General features: G+C 42.2%; 2 protein-coding genes across 2 annotated transcripts; one reads left to right on the top strand and one right to left on the bottom strand.

Annotated features, from left to right (window-relative positions):
• Window positions 1-11,800: 11,800 nt before the first annotated feature.
• Window positions 11,801-13,091, bottom strand: LOC131885159 (galactoside 2-alpha-L-fucosyltransferase Sec1-like). Its single transcript, XM_059233099.1, has 2 exons — window positions 12,872-13,091; window positions 11,801-12,461 (listed from the first exon to the last, which is right to left on the bottom strand). The coding sequence occupies exons 1-2, from the start codon at window positions 13,037-13,039 to the stop codon at window positions 12,138-12,140; spliced, it is 492 nt and encodes a 163-aa protein (XP_059089082.1). The 5' UTR covers window positions 13,040-13,091; the 3' UTR covers window positions 11,801-12,137.
• Window positions 13,092-13,915: 824 nt separating this feature from the next.
• Window positions 13,916-14,591, top strand: LOC131884913 (uncharacterized). The gene is made up of 3 exons (XM_059232809.1): window positions 13,916-14,032; window positions 14,168-14,324; window positions 14,446-14,591. Exons 1-3 carry the CDS (start codon window positions 13,922-13,924, stop codon window positions 14,589-14,591), a joined length of 414 nt encoding a protein of 137 aa, XP_059088792.1. The 5' UTR covers window positions 13,916-13,921.
• The last annotated feature ends 5,485 nt before the right edge of the window (window positions 14,592-20,076 follow it).

Genomic DNA, 20,076 nt, shown 5'->3' with positions numbered 1-20,076 from the left:
GTGACACAACCGGCATGGATACGTTGCGTGGCTTGAGGCACCCATTTTCGAGGTGGCAAATTTATCTGTTTCATGGAGATGGGTTTTTAACATGCAAAGTCGCCTTGGGAGCATAGATTCTCCTGCAGGTCTCATGATCCTGTTGGTGGATGTCAAAAATAAGCGGCTATCAGAATACTTGCTTTCTCGTCGTGCTACTTTTCTTTAACCGCTTCGATTCACAGAGACGCCTCTGGGTGAAATTGTCAGAATATCTGGATGGTGGCGCCGTATTTACGGCTGCTGCAACGGCGTACCCCATCCTGTTTTTAAAACTACGTTTCAATCGGCTCCGGCTTTCTCATGATGTCCGTCGCCATTTCGCATTCAGACACGCGTGGTCCGCCCTGGTTTTTTCACGTCTCGCCTTCTCTCTAGAGGAAGCACGTCCCAAAAATCGAGTTTGGAACGGATTTTGTCCCTTGGTAACAAGGACGGCTGTATCCCGTATGGGACACACTAGTCACCACATACGTTAAAAATCAACAGCTGCGAGACACTTGAAATGGGCTAATATTTTGAAACGAAACCGTGCCTCTGGTCTATGAAGATCTGAAAGTGATAATGCGCGCATCAATCAGTGGTGTGTGACTACTACTCAATGACCCGCCATTGGGTTGACCCTCACTACACAATTGTGTGGCCCATAGACCCATTTCAAAGAGTTTGGCCGCACGCTGAACCCGTCCCCTGCGCACGGATTGGAGCCATTGTAGATATCTGAAATCCAATATCCGGTCTTGATGTCTGTCTACGCTTTGAAAACAATCGTCAATCTCAAGATCCCAGAAAGGACTGACAAAACTGAAAAGAGAAAGGCATTGAATGACGCCTTCATCCAGTGACAAAGTGTTCCCAACTGGTGACCACGAACAGCAGCCTTAACTTTGTTGGCATGCTCAGAGACCAGGCGCCATGTGCCTTATTTATTTTTCCAGGACTTGGCCTTCCCAACCGACCCAAGAACTTTGTCATGCGAGGACCTTGTGAACTGCAAGCAACACTAGGGAGACTTGATACGGATTCTTAAAGACGAAGAAAAGGATATGTACCGGCCTGATATCAAGTTGAGTTAATTGACATATGATTGGGCACGCAGCCAAGATTATTGTGAGTGAGTGTCTCTCAGCTTGCATTAGATAGATATGTGTAATATGTAAATAGAAAGTCATTTGTGTATTTCCTCAAAAGTGTTGTCCCTTGCTCTCAATGTTGATAGACTGATATGACTGACAAGCCAAGTTTGATTGCTCTCAAATTACCAACCAAGATTGAATCATTTCATTGGCCATAAGTCCCCACGATTGTCAAATGGTATTACATGACACCGCCGAGAGAGGCATTAAGAGTTTCTACAAATGTTAATAAAAGAGCAGGGGAATTTCAATCTATTCCCCAGACGGATATCACAGCAACCTGTTTCCAACTTAAGAGACCCGACTAGTGACCCCCATACTCCTATTTTCGATATTAACTAAATGAAGTGTTTGTAATTAGGCGGACCCCATTCCATATTTGAGCCTAAAACTGGATAGTTTGTTGGCCTGCATGGTATGACTTTGCTTACAACCACATCTCAGTTTCTGATGAGATGTGCTCACAGGTTCTTGCTCCTGTTTTCTCGTACTTGATGCGTTGCATCTTGGACCAGGGCACAAGTTCCCCTCTTCTCTGAAGGTAGCTCATGTTGTTTCCAATTTTTCAAAGGGGGAGATAAGTCACTCCCCAGTAAACTACAGGCCAATTTCTCTCTCATTTCGAATATTGCGAGGGTGTTTGAGAAGATGAAGTCTTCATGAAACTTGTTGAATTTCTTGATATTGACTATGAAGTCTCTTGCCCTCCTAGGCCAGCATGGGTTCCGAGGCACATTTTAGCACGTTTTACCCAACTGATTGATCATATTGGAGCGGGTTATTGGAGGGACTAGAGCGCCATGAGATCAGTTGATGTAGTCTACTCGATCTATGTTTGGCCAAGGATTGGCCATTGGAATCATGGTCTTAGTATAACAGGCTCCATGAGATTGGATCCATGCAAGGTGTTCAATTGGTTTACAAAAAATTCTTTTCTGGTAGAAGCAATAGTGACATCATGATTGTCAAGTCAGGTGTTTCCCCAGGGTTCGATCTGAGGGCTCCTCTTGTTTTTAGTAGTGTCGTTGCCCCCTTCAAAAAGCTTAGTATTACTGCCAGTCTCATCCTTATGCTGACGATACAAAGTTATGTTCTGGTAGGAATGGCCAAGATTCCAGTAGCCTTGCAAAGGACTTAGATCGATATCTACTCTTGGGTAACTGAGAGTAATATGGCCCTGAACGGAATGAAATTCCGCTCAATGACATTTGGGTCAAACTCTTTAAATACTCAACTCGTAGATATGAGGAGGTAAAGATATTGAGCAGGTCTCATCTATGAAAGATCTAGGTATAGTCCTCCTCAAAATAATGGAAAGTTCGATGAGCTATCTCAGTTGAAGGTGGGTAAAGCTTTTTCAAATGTTGGTTGGATATATCGTAGACGTTTTAGTCCAGAAGATAGACATACGATGCTAACTCTGTACAAGTCGATTGTCCAGCCACATCTTGAATATGCCTCACCCATTTGGGCTCTCCAATGAGTTCAGCAGGTTTGCAAAAAGGTCGAGCAAGTCCAAAGATGTTTCCTCAAGGAACATCACAGGATTGAGAGAGCTCTCATATTGGGAGTGGCTAAAAAGAGTTGGGACTGTACAGTGTTCAGAGAAGGTACGAAAGGTATCTGATACTGTACGTCTTCAAAAGAGTATCCATGAGCTTTGTCCCAACCCAGGGTGGTAGGGTCAATTCTAGTGACCGTAGAGGCTTAATGTGCGTTTTGAGAGCACCTCCAAGCCCTCGAGAATCCAGGCTAGTTCGAACAATGAAGTCCACATTCTCTTCTTTCCGGGCTCCTTCATTGTTTAATTTGCTTCCCTCTGATATTTGTAGGGAATACGAAGGCCTTGTTGAATCCGGTATGCATCTTTCAAGTCAGACTTGGACAAATTTTTAGATAGCATACCAGATCAACCCTACATTCAAGGATTAGCTCGCGGTCTGCAACTATCAAATTCGTTGGTTGATAGATATCATATGAAAATTGAAGGTAATATAATAGCACAGATTTTATAACCTTCATTTTAATAGTACTGGGATTACATTCCCCGTATAGCGGTTAGAAAGCCCGTGCAAAAAACCAAAAAAAAAGATTATTTAACCGCAACCCGGTATACATTAAGGTTTATACCCCTTGAATAAAGCCATTAAACGGCTTGCGTCAAAGAACTACATAGAGTATCTTTTTGGTGCCGCGGACCCGGGAATTTTTTAGATTCCCGTGAATAAATTTTGATTTGCGATTTGTTTTGGTATTGCAAGACGATTGACTGCTTTGCCCATTGGGCAATATAAGAATTTGTTTCAGAGCTTTCAAGAAGAAAATAGGCTAACATTGGTAGAACGCCTTCTAAGGTGGCAGGTTGGGGCCCGTCGGTATTCTTGTAGGTTTTGGTAAGGTGAGATTTCCTCTCTGTTTCCGTCTGCGCTCCTACGCGGTCCCACGAGGGGTGTAGGAATATCTTGATCGGTCGTCCTCAATAGAGCAAAGGTTTGGTATTGTTTTGTTTCCGCTCGCCAAAACTTGGATTGCAAATTCTTGTATGATTGAACCTCGTGTTCGCGCTCGGCGTCTAGCATTAGTTCTTGCAGCTCCTCCTGAGCCTCTTCCATCTCTCTGAACGTGTCTTCTAGACTTCTAAACGTTAGGTTAGGTTTTAGGTTAGGTTAGCCATAACCTAACCTAACCTAACCTAACCTAACCTAACCTACTAGCTTACTGAACAAGAAGGGGGTCTATACATTGTTACAATTGACAGATCAAGACCTTGAAGATGACAAACTAACACCTCTACTTCTCCATTCGACATTTTTACATGACTAATGCGCATGTCATTCCAAACATATAGGCATACGCCCCCATGTGGGAATATGGGATTATCAGGGCGTATCCTATCACAACGAACTAAGTTGAAACCAACTATGGTTAGTTCTTCATCTAAGACCCTGGCCGAAGCCAGGTTTCTGTTATAGAAATGAATGAAATCTCTTTCTCAACGGCTAGTTCTTCTAAGATCTTAGCTTTTGTGCTGTCAATTTTAGAAATGAGACAATGCACGTTCAAATTTAGCCCCTTTACGGGCCTCTCTTTTGACGGACCAAGTTCACAAGATCTTGGACCATCCTCTCCAACCGTAAAAAATCCCTCTTATCAACAAAGCTACGTTCTACTGGAGGCAAAGCATGAGCTAATGGGGATGGTTGGGTTTGAGGAATGGGTTGGGCAGCTACATTAGAATAGGAACGTATTTTGGGAATAGGGGTGGGGCAAGGAATATTAGGGAGGAGAGTGTTTATAGGAATAGGGGTGGATTGGGTATTTGAAGGAAGAGGAGGGAATTGGGAAAGAGGGTGGGGGGTAGGAGGAGAGGGAGGGAGGAAGCTAAATGGGTTAAGGAAGGGGGGTGGGGTGGGATTAGGTTTAGGAATAGGGTCAGCTCTAAAACTACGAAACTGAGCTATCCTATTTCTCGGCTTTCTTTGCGTCCCTTCTACATGGACGGAGGTACACCGTACATTAAAGCATGTCTTAAGTCTCATGGACTGACGGCACAGGTACGGGTGAAATAAAGGACGATCTACCTTTGAACATCCCTTCTTACTATTGTATCTCTCAAGGCCGAACTTGAGAAGTTTTTGACACCATTTAGGGTGGTCAAACTGACAGCCTTTTCCTTCCTCAGGACAAGGCTGCTTCCGGTAAAAGGACACACTGTTTTCTCCAAAACTAATTTAGCCTGTTCGACTATAGTGGAGACACCTCTTCAACCTCTTCGTTGGTCAAATTATTCGACTTCTCAACTACTGGGTGAGCCTGTTGTTCAAGCAGCACCCTGGTTTCATTGACCAGAGCAACTAAAGCCTCCATAATAAACGGCCTATTGACTATGGAAGGATCCTTCCCCTGCTAAGACCAAGTCCAAACATTGTCTAGCCTCTTTGCTGACTTTTCCAAAAAAAGCTTCCATCATGAAAGCAGGAGGAACTATCTATGAGCACCAAAATCAAGAGACCAAGAGATACAAAAGAACAAAAAGTCTGTACAATCTTGTCCTGAGATACAGGACAAAAGAGCAAAATAGGAATGAACTACTTCACATCAAACTAAACATACAAATCTAAGATGGAGATAGTAAACAAGAAGTAAGGGACAGAGAAAAGCAAGGAATTGAAAACATGTAAACTAGGAAAAAATAAATACAAAAACGCACACATAAACTCAACAAACTGGTCTAACACAAAATGAAATCAATACACTAATGAACAATAAATTCTAACTGTAAAGGGCAATGCAATCAAACTAAAGAACTACACATAACTTTTTGAACTAGAAATACTACACTACTGCTACAGTACTTGGTGTGTTTGCTCATGCTCGCACTTATCGTTCTAGTCACTACCTATATAAACCCGTTCTAGTCAAGTAATAAAACAGTCATCTCAATACGCTCCCAACGAGAACATGACATGGCGCAGTCGGTTTGGCCGGCTGCTGCCCTCTGTCCACCCGCGTTGCTCTCCTTTTTTTTAGAGGATCGAGCGTAACTCTCTTTGTGTGAGAATTGTGGAGGAGAGGGCCACGCAGCTGGCAAGAGCCGCCTTTCCGTTTTGCCTGTGTGGAGGCCAGTTGCCCCTTGTGGAGGCCAGATGCCGGAGCCCTGGGTTTGGATTGCCCACTGGTATGCCTGCTAGTGAGGAATGTCAGCCAGGGCGTGGATTTCCCACCAGTGTGCGGATGGCTCTGTGGTTACTTGGTTGGTCGTGACCCCTAATGGTGGGGCGACATCGTGACCCCCAATGGTGGGGCGAGATCGTGACCCCCGATGGTGGGGCGACATCGTGACCCCAATGGTGGGACGACATCGTGACCCCAATGGTGGGGCGACATCGTGACCCCGATGGTGGGGCGACACCGTGATCCCGGATGGCCCGTGACCCCGGATGGTCCGAGATGCCCGGATTTTGTCCGAGATGCCCGGATTTTTTTCGAGATGCCCGGATTTTGTCCGAGATGCCCGGAGTTTGTCCGAGATGCCCGGATTTTGTCCGAGATGCCCGGATTTTGTTCAAGATGCCGCGGATTTTGTCCGAGATGCCCGGATTTTGTCCGAGATGCCCGGATTTTGTCCCCCGGGAATTTTGTCCGAGATGGCCCGTGAGCCCCAGATGGCCCGTGAACCCCAGATGGCCCGTGACCCCGGTTGGCCCGTGACCCCGGATGGCCCGTGACCCCCATGGTTGGCCCGTGAGCCCGGGTGGCACGTGAGCCCGGGTGGCCCGTGACCCCGGATGGCCCGTGACCCCGGATATTTATGTGTTTTTTTATTTTCCCCCTGAAAGGGAGATGGTGTGGTTGCTCATGCTCGCACTTATCGTTCTAGTCACTACCTATATAAACCCGTTCTAGTCAAGTAATAAAACAGTCATCTCAATACGCTCCCAACGAGAACATGACAGTACTAAATCAGAGAGATAATGCTAAAGCTAAACATAAACATAAATGAGCAATAAACTTATTAGGTTTTAAAGTAATTACGTCTTACCAAAGAGCCGTGAAAAACCAAACCTATTTGAGTGAATGAATGGCAATTCCCATTCATTCACCCACACACAAACACCACGAACACTACACGTGCACAGCATCCAAGGAGCAACAGAGGAAGTCGCACCTTGGTTCGAAATTCCTGGGAGATAAGAACAGCAACAAAAATGCGACTGTTCTCAGCGAGCTCCAAAACGGGAATGATGCATATTTGTAAATATTTTCTAGTACTCATCATATGCATAATATCAGTTCCTTTTCAGCTGTCGTTAATTGCTCCCTTTGATTTCCCATTTTGTCGGCCCTCTTATCCCCTATGGTCAAGTTTATGTTGGCTTATTGCATAAGGCCAAGGGGGGAGTATGTTCCGTGCACAATCGAGTACATCTTCCTAATATGATATGCTTAAAATGATGTACAGAATACACGATAGTTCTCAGAACGGTGTTTATCAAAATGTGTAAGAAATGTATATTATGAGCTTGTGGAAATCACAAAGGCATTGGATTGCCCATCAAGTAGTCATTTTGTCGGTCAGGTGTCGACCAAATGCCAGCCCAATGCTTGCATTCCATCGTAAGTCGCGGAAAGCTGTGAGGTTTAAGGACACTCTCAAGGAATCGATTCCCAGAAATTGATCAGATGTAATCGCGAAAATCCTCGGTCACCAAAAAACCGATATTCCCATGATTATTGTGAGAGGGGGGGAAGAGAATCGGAATAAGCAATCTCACCCTCAAGGATCAATGTTACCAAAATGTCGGCCCCCTGACGGAAAATTGTCGGTCGACAATTGTCGGCAATCCGGAAAACCCCTTGATGGTCAATGTGGCTAGCCTGACGAAAGGAGGTCAACCCTGGACGTTGGTATGTGAAAATCCCTGTTGCCGTCAGATGTCATTCAGGTGCAACAGTGTTACAGAAGAAACCATCGCCGTCCACCAAGGGCCCAGGGACAACCCGTTTAGCCTCCACGAGGAAGAGGCGGAAACCAACATTGTACGGGAAAGTTAAATCAACGAACAGTCACATTTTCGTGCTCGAGGAGAGCAGAGTCACAATTTCGCGCTCGAGGAGAGCAGAGCCATAACTTGAACCTCTCGGACAAGGGACCATTGAACTTTGAAAGTGAGAACAACTCCCATCTTGAAGCTCTTGCTGGTATTTGAATCGAAAACATTTTGATAGACGTGCTGGAGGTTTAGTCGATCCAATTTTTGAATAAGGACAGTGAAAGTCAACGCTTGGAGTCGGGACCTAGGAAGCCGTGCAGAGTCAAGAGGACGTGGGGAAGTGCATAGCATACATCAGTGAGCCAGCATAAACGAGTTGAAAAGTCTCTGGAGATGAGTACAGGTGCAACTTCTGAGTTATACTCCGTCAATTTGATTCTGGACCTTCAATCCCATCGAACCGACGTCATCGCCGTGGATCTCCGTTGGACAAGAATCACCCTCATCAAAAAGTAGGATCAAACCATTTTCTGTCCATGCATGTTTTCCCTCTTCCATGGCCAAGCAATTACCCCTCTTTCATTACCCGAGCAGAACAGCTGATTGGTAGAGTGTCATTTTCATGTAGAGCAATTGAATAAAGTAGATGGAACTGTAACCGAAGTTCATCTTTGATTTGCAAGAATCCGGTGCTAGACTCTAAGTGTAGAGATCAGCATCGTTTGATAGATTCACAGTAGACTAGGATAGTGACCACATTTTGCAGGATAGTTAGCCTTGAAGATTGGCCCAGGTATGCCAGACAAGCGAGATTGATCTGGGACCAGTGGGGAGTAGAGGTAACTAACGATCTGTAACCTTAGTTATTTGATGATTGTTGGAGGCCCTGATAAAGGAAACTCGAATTATTGCTCGTATGCCCTGATTAGGGTTATAACCGGAGGCCTTAAGATAGGTCTAAGAAATTGAAGCCCTTGTAATAGGTGCTCTCCATCTTTGAGAGCTATCAAGGTACTTTTACCTAGTGCTTGGGTTCCATGTTTCCGTTCACCACGGGAATTCAATAAGTCAGGACCTTTCACCCCTGGCTGGTGGACAAAACAGTATGCTCTGTTTTTCATTATTGTGTAACTTTGGCATGTTGTCCTAAATGTTAAAAACTGTTGATCTCTTGAATGCTATTACTTTAATTCTTTTTTGTCACAGGGTCTAATGGACTAAAATATGGCAGGAAACCTACAACTAATGAATCTGAAATTCTAAATATGTTACTTTAGACACTTCAAATAATGCAACCTTCACTAATCGATCAAAATAAAAATGAAAAATACTAAATATACCCACGCCCTCCACTTGATTTGTGCAGTCGGACCGAAGACTGAGTTAATATTGCTTACCTCTCCGATAACTGGTGTGAATCCAGTGATTGCAGACAAAGCCAAAAGAGTTGCATATTCACTCATTTTATTGCCCAATCTTCCACCATCACTCGTTGTCATCACAAACTTATGTGACGGACAACCATTTTTTCCGTTTTCCGTTACTTTGATATTGAAGAAACGTCGTTGTGACACCAACTGCGTCTGGATTTCCGATAAAGAATTGTTCAAACTCTGGATATAATTCATTAAATTCTGAAAGACCATTATAGTTTCGTTGGGACTTTGACTTTGATTTGACTGAATCGTCGAAATGCCATAGTTATCGCCAACAATTTGAGGTGAGCGCCCAAAGGACTTCTTGTGGTTAAAATACAAAATTGTGGAACCCAAGAATAATAGAAAAATGACAATAGCGAGAGAGAGACTAGCGCATTTCATTATGCTCGAAACACTGCTGACGTCAAAGGAAATTATTTCTAATGGTGCATTTCGACGACACTTGTTTTTACACATATTGAGGTCACATACGGCTTTCACTTGACATATTCTCGAACACATGGCCACATATTTGATTTGGAACCTGCTCCAATTTTCTGCGATATGCGAAACAATTCTCAGGCAAGGTCAGCGCATTCACCCAATGCAAGATTAAGCGTGACCCTAGGGATGCAATTGCAATCGGTATTTTTTCACGATCCTTAATCCTGTTTGGGATGGAATCAATTAATGATTAAAACTCAAGTTTGAATGTATTCAAACTAACGGCATTTGCGAGATATGTTGGAAATTTGAAGAAACAAAATGCATTTTGACATAACTTTGAGTGGTCAGATATGGTCTCCCTTGGAGTTTAACGATTGAGGCACACAGAGCTCCCATTTAAACCAGCATGACCACCGATAAAATAAATCAGATGCGTTGGTTTTACCAAACAAGTTTATTTTTAGGACAAGAAAAATGAAACAATTTACCCTCTTGAATTTTCTGAAGTAAGTCATTCAGCAGTGTAATGACGGCAGGAAACGTTGTCATAGACTGACAAATGAAACCAATGGAACTATTCATATTTTTTCAAAGTTTTCATTTCGGTCAACTAATACTCCTAACTTTGTCACTTGATCGCACACCACCATTGAGAACCAGTAATCTCGTCAAGGGCCAGCTCTTTTCAAGAAAAAGTCTTTTTATCGTCATTCAGTCATTTAATCGGAGTGTGACAAAGACACAATGGGAGAGAGAAAAAAAGAGGCCCTGATACAGCTTGTAAAAGAAAGACCAGCTATTTGGGATAAGTCTGCCAAGGAGTATTCAAATAGGGACATCTGTAGCTCAAACTGGAATGTCATCCAAAGGTATTTGACTGAGATGTTCTCGGACGACGAGGAGACAACTGTCCAGGGATGCAAGAAAATTTGGCAAGGCCTCCGGACCCAATACAGAGACAGGATAAGGGATTTCAAGGGAAGCCTCAAGAGTGGAATGGGTGCCGGTGAATTTGCTCCTCCAAATTGGAGTTGCTTTAAACAACTTGCCTTTCTACATGGTGCTATGGCCAATGTCGAAACTATCAGCTCTTTGCCCAATGACCCTGATCCCCTCAAAACAGCCATTGCAAATGATCCCAATCATGATCAAAATGATCTGGCAACCACTCTCCCTGCGTTGGACGAAGAGGATGATAACGAGAACAGTTTAGAAATGCCATCAAACAAAGTACTGATTCCGGAGACTTCTAGTATTCATTCCTGTTTTGGAGCTCGCTGAGAACAGACGCATTTAGTTTGCTCTCGTTCTTATCTCCCAGGAATTTCGAACCAAGGTGTAACTTCCTCTGTTGCTCCTTGGTTGCTGTGCACGTGTAGTGTTCGTGGTGCTTGTGTGTGGGTGAATGAATGGGAATTGCCATTCATTCACTCAAATAGGAGATAAATTATCAAAATTGGCACTCAAAAAACTCAAATTCACTCAAAAACTGAATTCATACGATCTAAGTTTATTACTCCGCAAACATTTTCGAAACGGGACTCTGGCCTGTTACGATCTAGAGTTGGCCTGTTATGGTAGAAAAACTGTCCTCACTCCCTGATTCGAGAATGCGATGGCTGATTAATTTGATAAATTGGAATTTTGAAAATAGGAGTTTTGAGAGACCAAGTTTCGATTATACTTATGGTCCTTACGTAGCTAACCTTTTGCTTCAGCTGTTGTTCTGGAAGTTTGAACAAAGATGGCTAAAGATAAGAAAAACTAACCTAACCTAACCAAAGCTAACCTAACCTAACCTAACCTAACCCCTAACCTAATCTAACCTAGCCTAACCTAACCTAACCTAGCCTAACCTAACCTAACCTAGTTATAAAACTAAGCTTCTGAAGCGGAGCAATGAACATGATAAAAAGGAGTGGACCTAATATGGAGCCCTGAGGAACACCCGACCTGACATCATGTATGTCACTAAGGGATCCCTCGACCTTAACTATTTGCTTCCTACCACGAATGAAACTACTTAATTAATTGATAACCTTGCCTTGGATCTCCATCACATGAAGGCGTTTCATAAAAAGGCATTATCTAATTTTTCAAGGGCCTTAACAAAATCAAGGTAGACATGTCAACTGACTCGTGACTCTCTATTCTCTCAACGACCTGATCTACATATATGCTCCCATGTTTAATTATGAACAATTTGCATAATCGACATACCATAGAAAACAGAAGTATGTAGTTACGTATGGTTCCTACTCAAGCCACTTGCATTCCGATTTTGTTCCTCACTTCTACCTCCTCAAGTCTAGACTTGACTTTTATGCATTTGTTTGAGCGTCAATTAATGACAAAAATAAGAGATCAATGAAAATAAACATGATATGATTAATTACTTGACATTCCGACCTCACTCTTTTGGCAATGATGATAATAATGTTTTTTTTTCTTTCTGGTCAGCTTTTATTCAGATGAAAGGTAGAAGTGCGAATATCCAAAAACAATTTCATTGAGAGGCTGTTGGCGTACGATTTGTAGAATTTGCCACTCACGTTGCCTGATCATCTTTGAATAATTCATGACGGCAAGGGTTAGTGAGGGCGTTACGACTTTCCATGAGCTTCAATGAAGTGCCAATTTGGCAGTTCAGCTTGCCTGACGTTCTCCACTTCGGGATTCTTGCCAGTGCCAATGTGATGGGCCAGTATCGTATGACCTCCGGCCAAATAGGCCCCCCAAAATCCAAATGTCCCATAGTCGAAGATGGAGTGGTTGCATTTGGACATGATGGCCATATCTAAATACTTCCTGTCAAATCCCAAATTGTCTTTGAAGGCTTCGTTGGCAAATATGACGGTCTTATTGGGCATTGTTCCGAATTGTGTCTTGCACCATTGAGGGTCATCTGAAGCTACCACAAATACCATCTACGGAAGAATAACATTAGAGAGTCATAATTCACTTGCTATTGTTGTGCACAGTTCAGACTTTACACCCATTCGCCCATTCGACATATGTGATCAAAGGGGTGGCCGCAAATTTGCGACCCAATTTTCAGTCTCACTTTTCTACCTCATACACGTAGTTTAACCGTTTTAAAGATAAATAACAGTTTTGAACTTGGGGAGTTACAGATTGATGTTTTCATCTTCTTAAGATGATTAAGACATAGCAATTGGAAAATTTGTATTTGCGGCCCCTCGGTAGAAAGTGTAAGCACCGTCAGTTTTTTCAACACCAGGAGGCAATAGATATGAAGAAAATTGTTGATTGAAGATGATTAGACAGGAAATCAGAGGAATGCAAATAAAACTGCTACCTTAGCAATAAAACTTACATTTGTGGGCTCAAAGTTCCGGTATGAATCGCTTAGGCTTTCTTCAAGTCTTTTTATAGCACGTTCAAAATACTCAAAAGTAACCAAGGTGCCATTTGAAATCTTGTTTAAATGGCGCTCATAGTCGGTTTTTCTAACGTGAATTCCAACCCAAACTGGGTCCATCATGTCAGGTTTCAATAGAAGGCTGGCATTTAACAAGAACCCTTCAGCCAATGAGTCAACTCTGTGGAGAAAGATTGAATTGTTCGGATGAAGTGATAACGTAAAAAAGAAAATGGGACACCTTACTCTGGTCTGAATCTAAAGTGCTCTTTAAGAAGGCCTCTTATTTTATTGAAGTAAAATACCCCATTCGGATAATGATGTAACCGTATATTGTGAACATGATCTACCGGTTTGGTAGCTAGGAAAGCGTTGGTCTTCTTCAGCAGCCTCGGATTTAATGACTTGGCCGCTTTCATACAACTTCGGCTGATTTTAGTTCCCTCAAAAGGAATCATCGGAAACACATCGATCAAAGTTTTTCTGTGACCCTGAAAAGAAAATACGTTGGTATGACAAATTTGAACAAGTTGTATTCCTAGAAAAAAACTACCAATTGTCTGACAAGTAAGTGTGAGACCGATGAATATAATTGATTATTGAGCAAAGTGCTACGTAATCCGGATTGCGATTTAATCCATGAGAGTAAATGGAATGAAATGAGACACTTAGTTTGCACGTTCTTGAAGATGGTTCAATGAGAGCCCGGAATTTGCGATGTACATCTAATAATGTTATTATTTCAGCTTTAATTTTCCAACATCGTCCAGCACTGTGACTTCACACGTGAGATGCAGTGAATAGACTTGACACGAATGAGCAAATGATCCAACAATCGAGTTTCAACCCAACTTCAAGTGTATTTTTGTTGATCTGATATTTTTTTCTTCATAAAGACTTGGTTCCAATTTTGCCTCATTGCATGACTCACTTGTCGAATCAGTGTACACGATTTGCTTTCGCCAAGAACAAGGCAAGTGCGCCATTTGTTACTCGACAGTCATTATGGGAACCGCCGCAGCCATTGATCAAGGATCGTTTGGCCTCTCTAAGAGCTCCTTGAACAGCGCCGCCAAAGGACGCCAGGATACGGGTTGCGATACGGACTATCTGCAGGTACGTACACTGTCAAATTTCGTTTCCAAAGTGTCTGATAGATAAATATCAAGATTGGCATCTTAGAACTACTCATCATTAAGGAAAGAACATTAGGATGTTTAGTTTAATCCAAACATCTGGTTGTACATCCAGATTCCCGGAGCCCAAAGAGACGCTGAACCCGCTGCTGAAATGTTTGTCGTGGGATCGATCGCTGCTTTTGTTCACAGTCGAATCTGTGGACGATTCTTCAGTTTCACCGATGCTGCCCAAATCGACGGGGGAGTGGATAACACCGAATCCATTTGTAGTAAGTTGGAATTGCCTGCACTCGCCAATAGAAAGCGACGCATAAAAAGTTCTAGTGATGGTTTGGTACTCATCAGAAAATGTCCAGGAGTATGATTTTGGTTGCTCTCATCTCGTTTCAGCTCAACAACGACCCTTCCGCGTGATTTTTAAAACCGATGGAGATGAGGACGCCATTGGCATCTCATCCGCCACGGCCAATGAGCAAGGGCAACTTCCAGGGGGGATCATTGGATTCCATCTCAATTTTGCGCTGCAGGACTGTTAGAAGAAAGCGTCGAAAATCCAGGGAACAGATGCTGCCGTGCAGAATCTAGACAAGAGCACATCATTTCGTTGACTGTTTAATGTTACGTGAACCATGTCTTATTGATAATAAAACTGTGTTTAATTTGCATTTTATACTCGTTGCTCGTTTGCTTTGTGTTTTCAGTGCACCACACTTATTCAAAAGTCTGGACTTTACAAAAACGAGATGAAAGAGGAATGGTTTTTTGAACTCAGAACGTTCTACAGAAGTCACCATGTAAATTACGAGTTTGCCCATGGTTGAAAATAAATTCCATGTTTCAAAATTATCATGAACGAGGATGTTTGCTTTTGCCAACAATTCTCTTTTTTGCTATTTGCTATTCAGTTTTTTTGTTTTAAGTCAAGTATTTTCCGGCCCCCTCCTCCTCATTTTAGATCCTACATTCTTTGGAGAGTGTTTTTTACAAATCCCAAACTCCTTGAATGAGAGCAGTAGATGTTCTAAAGCTACGTCTCTGCATTTTTGTAGGAGACTGAAAGGGAAAAATCAACAAGTTCCATAGTGAATATGCTTCTAGATACAAATACTCATCACTTTTAAGTAGCAGATAACTCACAGTTTACTTCAGTACTTTCGTACGAATATATTTTTCCCAAGTTCAAAACTGTGTCGCATACGCCGTATATCTCTTCAATTCCATTTCAGGAAAATCCTAATTGCCGAATACGTGTCCACCTATAACAGTGATACGAATAATGCCGTAGAAAAAGTGCCTCGTAAGTGCTCACACAAAGCCATGCTTTTTTCCACGATGTCATGGTTAGATTGTTACGAAGGAAACAGACGCCTCATGAATAATAGCTCATTCAGTAATCTCAATGTCTAAGGGATCTCTTGGTGGACTTGAAACACGCACATTGCCTTCATTCTGCACGGACGATTTCAAAAACTGTCAAAGGCTTTGCAAAAAGCAGCTAACCTTGTTGGTACGTAGTACAAACCGATCCATTGAGCTCATGCCAATATTTTCAAATTAGTGGGCGAGAATTCCCACCAATCAAAATAATTTGCAAGTGGTTCAATTGAGGTTCTTCATGATAGTCACTGAATTGAAAGGGCGAATATCAGACCAAACTGTGTGTCTCGAATAAGTTTGGCTTCATGGATAAGCTCAGTTTTCTTACTGGTTTGATAGCGTGCTCAAGGTCACCTTAGACCTTGAGCAGTTGTCCTATGAGTTGGGATGACTTGTCTATTAGTTTTACTGATGAGTCCGTGCCAATTCTTATTCGTATTTCATCGCCATTGGACTGATGAACCGAGAAAGAAGTTTTCAACCCCAGCAAGTTGTGATAGGTGACAAGATTTAAATGAGTAAATCGAATTAAATGAAGAAGCACTTCTGTTTCATCAAGGTGAAAAGCCTCAAGTTTTTTTATTTGTTTTGTTGGTGTACATGTAACCAATCTTGGCTGTGGCTTGAATGGATAAAAAAAAGCACTTTTCATGTTCAGGTGTCTGAATCTCATAACGTGACGATCAATGTCTCCAAGACTGACGTTAACAAATATCTATAGTCAGTCGGATTGGTCATGCCTTCCTGTGCCCGAGATCATCCACTTGACAAGGCAAGTCAACCGCTACATTACGTTCTGGTCTGGCACTCTATTTTAGTTGTCACAAGTTGAGAATGGTCCGGTCTCGAATATGTGTCGCACATGTTTCTTTAGAGCAAGATCCTGCGAAACTTTTTTGCCTTCGTTCCCAGCGATGAGTAGAAATTGTGCGTTTCCCAGAACACTGACATGCAAACATTAGACAAGCAGAACAAGAAATCTATTGTTCAACGGTTCGTGAATGGAGACATCACTTTTGAAAGCTCAATGGTTGGGGAATACTAATTATTGTTTATGTGACTCTTCTCGCTCTGATGGGTCTCATTTCAAAGACGCTTGAAGCAGATCTGACCACCCTTTCGCATGATCTAGACAAGCTATCAATCAAATTTAACTTCCAGATGAACATATGTAGATAGGCTGCCAGATGCTTTCATGGTGGGGAGAGCAGTCAAAAATAAATCATTTAAAGATGAAATGGCTCTGAACTTTACGTGACCAAGGGAAAAGAGGTGAAGATTTTATAGTCCGACTGTTGAAGGGAGGGTCTGGTAGTCGATATGCAAATATGCTAGTCGACCAACCCAGTGCTATGGTTTTTATTGCTTCAGTGGTCAAAACAAATCAAACCTACTTTGAGAATGCTTCATCAAATGATGAGTACAAACCTAGTTAATTATCGTATTACTCTGACCATTTGCAAGCATTTTTCATCACATATTCAACCATTTTCATTATGTTTAAATTTGTTCTACGACATGACCAATTATCGACCGACGCAAATAGTGTATCTGTACTACCACATTTCTGCATATGAACAAAAACTGTCATCTTTTTATCCATAGGTTGACAGACATTGCTTGTGATCCGTAATTATATTGCTACAATAAGTTTTGAACTCAATACTCAGTCCCAAAATTGAGCACCTTCATGGCAGAATGCACGCCGTATCTTGGAATTTTTACAAACCTGTCAGCATCCAGAAACGCTGACGGACCATAAAGAGGTGATTAGCTCGAATCGCTCCTCTAATGAACACGTATAAGACTTTAGAATTTCTTCACTTGTATCTGAAACAAATTGGAGCACTACCTCAAATCTAAATCCAGACCGAAGGTAACCAGGACAAGTACCTGATCGTAAAATGACATTGTCATATCGAGACATTGATAGAAATCAGACTCTTTTCAAAAGAGACCCAGTTTTTGCGATGAAAGAGGAATGCAACCTGGATTAACAACAATTATTCATTAAACAACGAAAAAAGTCATACAGTTCAAAAGAACTGTTCTGATACAATGTGAAGAAAGCCAAAAATAAAAAAATCAATCGAAATCATTTCACTCTTAAATTGAGTAGCTTCCATCTGTTGTGCTCAAGCAGCATTTAATTCAATGTAGTTAATCAACTCGATCATTGTTAACCGATGCACAAAGCACAGCTTTCACAAATTACACCATTCAGTATGTGCTATATAAACCCTCAAGTCAATGGAATAGTTAGTGAGTTTTCATCATGTCAACTAACAGGATCGCCCTCTTCTTTTGCCTCATTGGACTCCTAACGGTGTTTCCCTCCTCCTTCGCCGGTCAAGATTGCACTTGTGGCTCGATTGCTTCCGAACCAATGACACCCGTTGGACCACAAGCTTATGAAGATGTGGAGCGAATTATCAAACGGATTCGGGGTGGGAATCTGCTTCCTCAACCAGATAGCACCATCATTCACTTCGATGGCACGCCCATTCCTTCGATGGTGTTCCAAAAACGATTGGCGCCATTGCCGGCTCTTCAATTGCCAATTGACAAGAGCTGTCATCCGGCTCTTGTTATCACCTACTTCACTGGGGATCGTTGTCTATGTAAGCTGCCAACCATTTTTGACTCTTATGTATGCATGCATATATAAGCTCCAAAATGAAGCTCAAAACTGTATTTTTTTATTATTATTAAAGGGTACCCAGATTCTCCAGGGGATGCATGGATCAATGCAGCACGGCCTCATACATCGATGAATTTATTCCCTTCCTGCCCACCCCAGCCATCCCGACCAATCCTTTGTCCACGAGTTGCTTATTGGCTCCCCTAGTTGCCACTGCCTTCCGGACGTGTAACATCAACACGGGATTCGGCTCCATCAGATTGCCTTCATGAATGACGACATCCAAACCCCGCCATTTCCATGCTTTGCCAGTAACGCTCGCACGGCCGTTAAGATGGCACCCTTGAGTTCCCCGCAACCCGCATTTGAGAGCTCTGCCATGAACTCGATCGAGGTTCGTTGACAAATATTTCTGATGCTTAAAATAAGCTTATCTGATACTCATGCCTATTTTGTGGATATTATACGGTTAGGCCTCGTAACTCCTGAAAGAGCGGAAGCTTCGAGGAAGATTTTGGAATGCATCGAATCCAAATGTTGCGGCAACAAGTCAAACACTTCAAGGACGAGCCGTTCAGGGAATCCAAAGAACCCTTTCATTCAAAAAAGCAGAGATCTCAATGCTCTTGAAGTGGATTGAGTCGGGAATACCAGAGCTCGGGAAATGTCCATGAAGATTAGATTATTGAAGCGTGGCTATGAAAGAGGAATTGAGCTTTATATCGAAGGAGCATCCCCGCATGTTGAAATCCACCATGAGAGCTTGGAATGGATGGAGAAAGAAAACGAAAGCTTTCAAAACGGGCTATGCAGCTGGCTAAACCATCGACGAGGATTTCATTTTCAAACCTCGAGGCCGACTTTTCTCCCGGTCGGAATAAAGTCCAATCGGTCAAAATTGAAATATTATCAATCAGCTCTGATTTTTTACTCGTTATAGTGTGCGTAGATAACACTATCACTTCACGACGTTTATTGTATTATGTAATCGTAGTTAGTCCAATGAAGAGAGTTAGTTCAACCCACTACAACATCACAAAGTAGGGCAATTTGGAGTCACAAGTACAATGACCCTCAAAATATCGACCCGCAACCAACGAGGTGTTACTTAGGGTTGACTCAATGTAGTTTCTGCTCCATTTATCTTCTCCTGTACCCATAAATTAGTAACCATAATTATAGGGCAAAAGTATTGCAGTGTCTTCTGTGGATCGACAAAAGGGTCGCTCTCTTTACCAGATAGTTTGTATAAAGAAGATAATTTGAATCTCAGGTTTTGACTTGACATAGCCCTGAGCAAAATACATGTGTCGCAAAGATCTTACTGCTGATAAGTTTCTTATGCTTGCCCAAATGTCTCCAAAGTGTGTATGGAAGCAAAAACAGAAATAATCTGATTGTATTTTCAATATTCATGGGATAGCGTTTTTTGGTTCTGCTTGACGACCAGTCTCAACATCCAATTTAGGGGAAATATGCTATGCATGTCGTCTCACGAACCAATATTGGACAGGTTTTTGTCGAACGAATTGAATTGAACACACCGGTCTCAAAGCCTCGGATGTGGGCTGACACAGAGTGAAACCCTTGTATAATATAACAAATTTGCTCGTCAGAATGTTGATGGATCATTTTTTGAAAGAACGGATATCGTGTTAGAAACGGACAGGAACAGGGCCAGAAACATACTTTATAGTGTATTTTTGCAACTTCTGCTGAGCTGGAAATTGTGCGTGAGAACTTTGTACACGAATTAAACACGTTGCCGGAAATTAACATATCAGATTTGCTTACAAAATATTTAGGGTTGAAATTGCTTCTAATGGAGCAGGTCGCTAGTGAAGGCATTTCTAATTCTTGAAAACAGATGGAAACAGAAAGATCCATTGTGTGGTAAGCATCAGTTGTATTGATTTATTTTTAATTCGGAGAAAGAAAATATCATGCAATATATATATTCCATGAATGATGTGAACGAGTGATGAAAAACTCATCTCTCTCTT

Source organism: Tigriopus californicus, chromosome 8 (assembly GCF_007210705.1).
Source record: "Tigriopus californicus strain San Diego chromosome 8, Tcal_SD_v2.1, whole genome shotgun sequence".
Classification (NCBI taxonomy): Eukaryota; Metazoa; Arthropoda; class Copepoda; order Harpacticoida; family Harpacticidae; genus Tigriopus; species Tigriopus californicus.
This window is presented reverse-complemented; position numbering and strand designations above follow the sequence as displayed.